The sequence below is a fragment of the Manis javanica genome, chromosome 13 (genome assembly GCF_040802235.1).
Source record: "Manis javanica isolate MJ-LG chromosome 13, MJ_LKY, whole genome shotgun sequence".
Lineage (NCBI taxonomy): Eukaryota > Metazoa > Chordata > Mammalia > Pholidota > Manidae > Manis > Manis javanica.
The window spans coordinates 93,747,484-93,756,609 of record NC_133168.1 but is presented as its reverse complement, the minus strand read 5'-3'; the positions used below and the strand labels follow the sequence as shown (position 1 = coordinate 93,756,609).

At 63.3% G+C, this 9,126-nt stretch overlaps 1 protein-coding gene across 2 annotated transcripts; it reads right to left on the bottom strand.

Moving 5' to 3' along the window:
* Positions 1 to 3,813: 3,813 nt before the first annotated feature.
* On the bottom strand, positions 3,814 to 8,590 carry LOC140845885 (uncharacterized). 2 transcript variants are annotated; one of them, XM_073221045.1, is made up of 7 exons: positions 7,617 to 8,589; positions 7,125 to 7,279; positions 6,462 to 6,985; positions 5,487 to 5,702; positions 5,066 to 5,169; positions 4,512 to 4,581; positions 3,814 to 4,066 (listed from the first exon to the last, which is right to left on the bottom strand). In XM_073221045.1, exons 1-7 carry the CDS (start codon positions 8,072 to 8,074, stop codon positions 3,962 to 3,964), a joined length of 1,632 nt encoding a protein of 543 aa, XP_073077146.1. In that variant the 5' UTR covers positions 8,075 to 8,589; the 3' UTR covers positions 3,814 to 3,961. The 2 variants fall into 2 exon arrangements, with proteins under 2 accessions (XP_073077146.1, XP_073077145.1); XM_073221044.1 differs by lacking the exon at positions 3,814 to 4,066 and having other exon boundaries at positions 4,311 to 4,581; positions 7,617 to 8,590.
* Positions 8,591 to 9,126: the final 536 nt, after the last annotated feature.

The window sequence follows — 9,126 nt, the reverse complement described above, 5'->3', positions numbered from 1 at the left end:
CCCTGCCACCTCCCCAGCACATGCCGGGTGGGGAAGGTGCGCTGCAGCCCACAGCCGTGTGAGCCTGGTGTCCCAGCACCAGCAGCCCAGGCCGTGTTGCGCTTGGGGCCCCTGCACACACCATTTGAGGACGGACCGCTGGCCCAGTGACCACCCACCGGGCCCAGGGCTGCTGCTTTGTTTTGGGGCCCAGAAGCTCTTCTGTGTCAGGTTGAGGCTGGTGGGCCATGCGGATGACAGGTCTGACCTGTGCCACAGCCCTGCCAGGGGCCCGCCTGCCCTCCTCCTGCCCAAACCTCCCTCCCTTTGTGGCCGGGGAGCCTGAGGTCATACCTGGGACCACCGTGTAGGCAGATGGCTCTGAGCGTGCTGTGGGAAGGTCCAGGGGAAGGGGGGTGGCCTGGGTGTCCCGATTTTACCTCCTGTCTCCTGGTCACCTGAGGCTGTCAGGAGGGCCCACGTCTGCTTCCCCAGTCCCAATCTGGGGCTCCACCTGCAGCATAAGGCCTGGAGACTCTCTCCATCCTGGAACCCCCGAAGGGGGTGTTTGTGCTGATCCTGGAGCTCCCCTCCAGGCCAGGCCTCCCCTCCTGGGAGGGTGAACACATCCTGAGAGTCCTGGGAGAGCGTGTGGGGAGAATCAGAGCCAAGTGCCTCCGCTCAGCCTCCCCAGCCTTTTGTCGCAGACATCAGGCCGCTCAGCCAGGACCCAGGAGTGGGACACCAGGGGACTCACACCAGCCTGGCCTGGGGATGGGCGGCTGAGGGGCACCATGGGGGAGGACTGGGAACCCGGGAGCTTTGGGGGGTGCTCCGAGGTGTGAAGCGTGGAGAAAGTGGGCTCAGACAAAGCCCCCCAGTGGAAGGCGTGCACCTCTTGGAGGTGCTTTGAGAGACCAAGAAGTTTTTCGCAAAGGTATTTTCTGGAATGTGTGGAGCAGCTCTGTCTCATTAAGTGGGACAGTGCTAGACTGGCACCCTGCAGCCCTGGGATCTACTCGAGTACACAAGTTTCCGTGTCTGATCATAATCTATAGGTGACAGGAAGTAAGGTTCAGTTTCTGTTTGAGCAGCCCTCCCCAGTGTTGCCGAGGTGTGCCACCCTGGGGCTTGGAGCACCATGCTCCTCCTCAGCACCTTACGGGGGGAGGACAGAGGATGGAGGACAACCTGGCAGAGGTCAGGGCCCCCCTGCATCAGAGAGTTTGAGGCTGGGGTGGGGTGGGCTGGGGCACACGATGTCCGCAGGAGGGGCAGAGCTTTGAGAAGAAAGAGCAGTGTGGTGGCAATCCGTTCAGCATTTATTACATTCTGCACAGGGATGACCCCAACCCCCAGGAACTATAAACCTCAGAGACAACACCCAGAGCACACTGCGCCTGGGGGGGCTATTTCTCAGGGATGAGGGGAGGAAGTTGTACAGGGGGCTCCCCTGTAAGCAAGTCCCGGTACCCTGTGACAGTCGGCCACCCCTGCATCCTCCGATGCCTCCGCTGGGTACCAGGAGGCTGTGGTCCCTCGCAGCACTGCGCCGTGTCTATGTCCATCCCGGGAAAGGCCGGGCCTGGTGAGGACAGCCCCCACCTATTCCTGGAACCCTGTGGCTACGACTCGGTGGCTGACGGCGCCCAGGCAGGAGTTGGTGTCACGGTTGGAGGCCACCTGCCGAAGGGGAACATCCTCCACACGGTGGGGCGGCTCGCCTCTGTCCAACGGGCCACAAGCAGAGGGGACGACACAGCACGAAGGTGGCCAGGTGCACCGCAGCTACATACGGGTCCTTGAGGATACAGTGGCAGCCTGGGGAGCTGCCCGAGTCGGCCGAAGGAGGAGGTGCCAGAGCAGCTGCCCCGGCAGAGGCTCCGGATGAGCAGCGGGAGGAGGAGGAGCAGCAGGCAGACTGGGGCCCTGGGGCGCCGGGTGCCGCCTGCCCGAAGGGGAAGAAGGTCTCCTCCACATGCAGCCAGGACACCAGCAGGGCCGAGGGCCCGATGACAGCAGCTACAGGGCCACGCGGGTGAGCAGAAGAGACTGGTTATCCCGGGCTCCCCCCATTATCCTGCTTCCACCCCGTCCCCACTGCCCTCGGGGCTCCGGGCCCTGTGCGGAGGGTCCTGTCAATCACCAGCACCTGGGAGTCCCTGTCACAGAAAGGCTTCTGAGCGTCACCTACTCACAGAGGAGGAAACTGGGTCCCACAGGGGGCGGGGAACCACCCTTCAGTCTGGGACAACCGATCGGCAGTGGAGCGGGATTGCAGCCGCACCGGTTTTTAGGACGCCCCCACACCCTGCATGGCGCAAAGTTTCCTTGACACTGGGTAACAGCCCACCCCCTGCTGAACACCCCAGCCCAGAAACTCACCTGGCCCTGGCCAGTAAGTTTAAATCTTGCGGGACCTGAAGAACTTTAACAGTCCTTTTCTGCCTGCCCTCTGACCTTGGGGCTCCAGATGGTAGGACAGGCCGTAGCTGCAGGACAGAGGGACACCTGTGAGCCCCTGGAGCCACATGGCAGGGGACCCTTCTCCCAGAGCCTGCCGGCAGCTACAGCCCACACTCCACTCCTGGCAGCCTCACCACTGGTCCTCTCGCAGGATCTTCACTCTCCGGAAAAAGGACAAAAAGTGCTCCTTGGGCTCCAGGTCATACTGCCTGGCCAGGAACTTGTATGTGAGGAGCTCCACTATGAAGTCAGTGGCCTGGGGCAGAGGAAGGACAGGATGCAGACAAGGAGGGGGTGAGGAGTGGGGCACTGGGATGATCCCGGATCTCTGCTCACGGAAACCCTCCTTCCTTCCAATGCCATCTAGCCCAGCCTGTTCCCACTGTTGGGTCTCCAGCTCCTCCTCCAGGAAGGTGACCTTGATGCCACCTCATCCCCCACCTTACAAAGCCTTTAGTGTCCTGAGCTCTGTGTGTCTTAACTCTCAACACACGTTAGACCCAGGGGATGGCCAGGACAAGGTCCTGCCCAGGGGGTCTTGACTACATCCCTCACCTTTCATGGCTGGGCAATCAACTCTCTCTGTTTTATACCATCACCCTGGAAGGCAGCAAGGCGGCCAAACTACATCGGAAACAGCCCCTTAAGCCCAGAACGAGGCCAGAACGTTCCCACCCTTTCTCAAGGTGCAGGACCGCTAGTGCCCTCCAAGGGGCAGGCCTGCCCACAAAACAGCACCCGGCCCTGTCCCGGGCTCGGGGCTACCGAGAAGCAGGGACTGCACTGGGGAACTGAGGCCTCAGGTGGGAAGGCACTGCCAGCCCGCCCCCCCCCCCCTCATGTGCTTTCACTGCACCCCTGAAGGAGCAGCATCCCTCCCACTAGGGCAGGGCCTGACGGGGAGACCAGTCCTGCCCAGAATGCTGCCCCCTGGAGCCCTCAGCCCCGCCTGCCCTGGGGCCAGGATCGGGCTTTAGGTGGGCCCTTCTGGCAGTCCTCTCCAAGAAGCCCAGGTCCTGGGGTGGAGGGGAGACGCTCAGGAATGGGGGTGGCCCGGTGCTGAGAGGTCCGGGCTCACTGTGGGATCTCCCCCTCCCTAAAGCTCACCATCCAGCCCCCCTGAGCCCTGCTGGGTCACTCACGTCCTCATGATGTTCCTGGTGTTTCTCTAAGGCGTCGTACAGAATCAGTCCAAGGAATGGGGACCATGCCCTGTGCCACCGGGGTGGGGAGGTGATGAGTCCCCACCTGCCTCAGGGGTGCCCACAGAGCCTCCCCTGAACCCCACACCCGCAGCCCCCAGCTCCCTTGGACCACCCTGTGCGGCCTCACCCCCTTCCCTTCGCCCTGCTCTCCCCTCCTGGTCCCTCCCAGGGCTGGCTTTCGGCCATTCCCAGGACCTGTGGGCCCTGCACCTGTCCTCCTACTTCCCCCTGTACCCAGCTGCTCTCGCCCTCCTTCTGGTCACACCGGAGCTGGCAGTTCAGAGCTCGTGGGACCAGGAGCAGGTGCAGGGTCACCCCCACCGCCCTGACCCTGGCCGCGCCACTCTCACCTGCTTCTTCATACCCTGGGATGCCCTGGGGGACTGTGGCCATTTCCTCACCATGGCCCTCGCCTCCTGCAAGGTGCACGACACTCAGGTGCTCATGCTCCCCTCCCACGTGCCTCCCACAGCCAGACCGTGGTGGATGGATGCCTTGCCCGAGCCCCCTGGCACCTACGCTGTCCCCACCTCCACAGAGGGACTGTGACAGGCTCAGGGGACCCAGGGGAGAAGCCGACCTTGCTCAGCCACAGGCCCCAACCCTGCTGCAACCCCATGCCATCCCCAGCCCCTGACTGGGGGTCTGTCCCCTGCGTCCTCAGTGGATGCCAGGCCCCCAGTCAAGTGGAGCCAGGGAGGGAGACAGACGAGGCCCTCATGGGCCTGGGGGACCCTACTTTCCCCATCAGCTTGCCCGGCTCACCCCGCACTCCTCGAGTCTTCCCCAAATCTGTGCCACAGCACGGCAGAGGACTTGCCCCAAGGACCCCTCCCTTCCTGACCTCCAGCCCCCATTTACCTCGAGGAGCTGCTTCCTTTTAAGCCCCTTGTCCCTCTTTTTAAGTTTTCTGTAGATCCAGGAGCTCTTCCTATGGGGAGGGGAGAGGAGGAGGGACACATGAGGCCAGCAGGCGGAGAGTCTCGGGGCCGACCCCTTTTCCCGGGGATCCTAGAAGGCCCACTAGCCCGCAGGAGTCTTCCCACCACGGCCCTGAGCCCTGGGAATCCGTGGCCTGGGGAGGGGCTGCGTGTTTCCACCTGGGGCCTCCATTCCCTGCTCTCCCGGGCGCGAATCTGCTTTGGGCCAGGTCGCTGTCCTTGGGGCAGAGACCTCCTGCTGCAGAGCACAAGCTCCAGATCTCCAATGGGCTTCACCCCACACCTGACATTGCAGGGAACTGATTCCTGCAGGGGTACCCGTGGCCTAACCCACAGGGGGCCCCCAAGAGCCCGCCATCCCTGCCCCTAGACTCTGCCGCCTCCCAGGAAGTCCCAGCCCACTGAGGGACACTGCCAGACGTAGGGTGTCCCTGTCCACTCAGGTGGCCTGGTCCCGGAGACAGGACTACCCACCAGGAAACTTGTCCCCAGGTTCTCTCCAGACGACGTAGACCAGGGAACTCCAGGGCGTACATAATGGTACGGAAGGACTCGAAATTTCTGAGAGCCAGACACTCCTGGGAGGGAAGACAGAGCTGAGAGCGTGGCCTGCTTCTCTGCTCTATTCCCCCATGAACTCCTGTCCTTAAGGAGACAGACACCCAGGGAGCCTAGCACACCTGGTACCTGCTGAGCGGCCCTCCTGGGTGGAGGACTATGGCTCAACCCAAGGAAGGGGCCCAGGATGGCTGTTCCCCCCCCCCCACCCGGGGCCTGCGAGTCCAGATCCACACGCCCCTGGCAGGAGGGCCCAGGGACCATGCAGGGCAGACCGCAGGCACCCATCCTGAGAGCTGGCGAAGGAGGGGACCCTGGGGACCGTCCCATGACACACCTTGGCCACGTGTATCCAGAACTCCACCACTCGGGCCCTGTCCTGGGCCGTCGTGCTCGGACCCCCGAGGCAGGAGGAGATGACCAAATAAAACGTGGCAGCACACTGCTTGAGGACGTTAAGGATGTTGGGGGCCAGGAGCACAATGTCTTCCATCAGTGGGTGTCTCTCTACGTAGGCCTTGCATTCTCCATGTTCAACCCTACTGTACAGCTCCTGGGGATGACAAGAGGTGTCATCCAGCTGTGCCCCTGGTGCCCCTGTTCCCAGGCAGGGTCACTGATCAGAGCTGGGTCCCAGGCAGCTGGGGACGTGCTGTGAGCCTTGTGGCCGTCTGGACTTCAGACCCCGTCCACTGAGGCGCCCAGGACCGCATGCACAGGACCCCACAGTAATGGGGCACAGAGGGGCTTTGCTCACAGGCCCCCTCACTCACGTCCTCCCTGAGGCACTAGGCAGCTCTCGCCGGCCCAGTCTGGGGCATCTGCCTCCCATGCTGCCACCCCGTGGATCCCGCTCCCCACTCAGGTGCAGTTTCCCCTTAAACAACTCCACCAGGACCTTTGATGGTGTCTATGTCTCCCACGCAGTCAGATCTATGGCAGGGGCCTCTGAAGTGCGGAGGCCATAGGAGCCTGCCAGGCCAATGGCCCGAGGACCTAAGGCCCTGGCAGCACCTCCCTGAGCACCCCTCCCCTGCCCTGCCCTTCCCAGCCCGGCCAGGCCCTGCCCACCTTCCCTGTGCTCCATCCTCCTCATTGGTCTGCAAGGATCCCTAAGGGCCGGCCCTACTGTCCCCATGTGGACATTGAGGGCTTGGGGGTGAGGAGATTCTCTCAGGGCACATGGTGAGTCCGTGGGGAAGCTGGGATGTGGGCCCACATCACAGGAGTCCACGTCAGGGGAGGGCAGGTGTGGGGTAGCCCGTGACACAGGGAAGGCCCACCCCCGACCCCGAGAGCCCGCTCCGCTCACCGCACACATCAGGGTCAGCTGCTTGGCCACCAGGCGGGGAAGAAACGCCAGGATGGTCTGCTCCTCCTCCCTCGGCAAATCCCGGGTGCTCATGGAACAGGGGGTGGTGGGCTCCAGGGCCACCTCTGGCTCTTCCAGGCCCTGTGCCATTCCTGCAGGTGCCACGGGCCCCGCACCCGAGGACTCATGGGGCTCCAGCTCGGGGCCTGATACCAGTCCTGGGATGTCCCAGGGGCTCGCAGCACAGGGGTTTGTGGGCTCTGGACCTGGACCTGGCTCTGCCACGCCTGGTGCCATTCCAGCAAGTGCCCTGGGCCCCAGGCCCGAAGGCTCATGGGGCTCCAGCTCAGGGCCTGGCCCCTGGGCTGAGGCCACTGCTGGGACATCTTTCAGCTCTGCAGCGGCTGAAGCAGGTGACACCGGCCGTAGCTCCAGCACAGGGTTCTCAGGGAGCTCCTGGACGGGCTCTAGGCACGAAGGTGGCGCTCCGCGTGTCCCTGGAGCCAGCTGCATCTGCCGTGGGTCTGGAGCAGGACACAGAGAAAGGGTCACCCTGGGCCTGATTCCCCGCGCCTTACAATCACAGAAAAGCCCTCACTGCCTTGAAGGGAACCCCAGTCCGGGAAGCCCACCCTACTTGGTTCCCTGGCTGCAGCCCCTCACCTTCCAGCTCTGCCACCGTGGGCCCCCGTTGTTCCTCCTGGACCAAGTGGTGGAGTTCTTGGCCCACCACGGTGGGTGAAAGCTGGCTCGCGTTGATGATGCTGGGTACATGCTCGGGCTCCCAGGCAAGGCGCCTAGCCCATCCAATTCTGGGACTGGGGGAAGGCCAGAGGGTGGCAGAGTGAGAAGCCTGGTCTTACCCGCCACACTGCCCTCGCGGCCCACCCTTGTGTGGGCCTGTCCGCTGTGCACTCCCCTGCCTGTCCAGGCACCTGCCCCTCCCCCTTCCTGACCCTGCGTCTCTCTCCTGGGACCCCATCCTCTCCCATCCTCCCGAATAGGAAGTCCCCATTCGTCAGCCCGCCCGTGGGATCCCGAAGATGAGTGACCTGCTGGGCTCTGCTGTGCGCCCCCTGCCCCAAGGCCTACACGCCTCCTCCACCCACTTTGTGCACACAGGCAGTGCCCCCTCCTGGCCCAGTGAACGCTCACTTTCTCAGATTCTCCTCTGGCCCCTCTTCATGCCCCCCATTACATGAGGAGGCGGTGAGGGTATCGCCCGTGACGCTTCCCGGCTGTGACCTGCGGATGACGCCTGAAGTGACTGCCCGACTCCACACGGGCCAGGGTCCCAGTAGTGTGTCCGCTTCCTTCACTGTTACGCTAAGTTTCCCCAAAGGGTCTGCACAAAGTGGGTGCTGCATACCTATTGTGGCTGAAGGAAGTCCTACCCGAACCTTCCCAGGTACCGCTCCTCTGCTGTCCCCAGAGGTCCCCCCATGTGGCCACGGTGGGGACAAGGTCCCGGCACAGCCACAGGGAATTGCGAGCCTCCGTTCCAAAGGCTGCTTCCCATGTGCTTTTCCAAATGAACCAGGCTCCAGGCCACTGACAGGTGAGGCCAAAGGCTTTTCATCGGGTACAGAGAAGTGAGCCCCAAAGTGGCCCATTGGCTGGCAGTCCTTTCTCCACTGCCGGGCGCCAGGGGAGCCCCTCTAAGGCCTCTTCCGTGTTTCCCATGGGCACTCTAACAGGCTGATCGCCAGTCACCCTGCCTGTCAGAGGAGCACACTGAGGCTCAGACACATGTGGGGACACTCAGGATACACCACGGGCTGTGGGCAGAGGCCCGTCTGGGCCGAGGAGGGGCTGGATGCTCACCGGGGGAGCCGCTGGCCCGTGGCTGGCTGGTCAGCATCCTTTGCAGAGAGTAGGGGCCAAGAAACATTCCGGCTGAGGGTTGCCCCTGAAGATGACCTTGCCGTGAACAGTCCCTGCTTCTCTTTCACACGTGTGGGCTGGTCAGCGTCCTGGGGAGGGAGTTTGGCCTCGGGATTGCTCCGGCTGGTGTTCGGAGCTGGTTCCACTCGTTCCGTGCGCTTTCTCCCCTTCCTCCTCACGCCTGTCCAGGGAGCCCTGCGCCTGGGGACCTCAGTCCCATGGACAGATGGCTCAGGTTCACGCTGAGGGGGGCAGCAGAGAGATAGTCAGTGGGAAACCCAGGAACCACCAGGACAAGGGAGGTTTGCAGCTCACCCGAGAGCCCCCAGCCCTCTGGGATGCAAGCAAGGAGCGGCACGGGGTGCCCCCGGGAGCGAGGTTCCAGGCCCTCTGGAGTGGGTCTGTTGACCAATCTTGTGGGGCAACCCTGGGAGGGCCCTGGCAGGTTACCAGGCTTGGAATGGGGTCCTGGGGTGTAGGCAGCCTGCCCCAGGTCCAGGGAGATGGAGTAGGTAAATCCACCCATCAGCTCCTCCATGCTCCCCAGAGTGGAGCTCTGCAAAGCCAGAGCCTGGTAGCAGGTGAGGAGGCACCCGGGGCTGCGTGGACCTCCCCGCAGGGGGTAATGTGGAACCCAACCCCTGTCCCCGAGATCAGGCACACAGGGCCATCTGCCTAGATATCCAGTCCTGGGGGAAGGAGAGGACACCCCCCGGGCTCAGGATTAACATGTGGGTGGAAGTACCTGGTCCCAACACTCACCTCCACTACTGAGTGATGA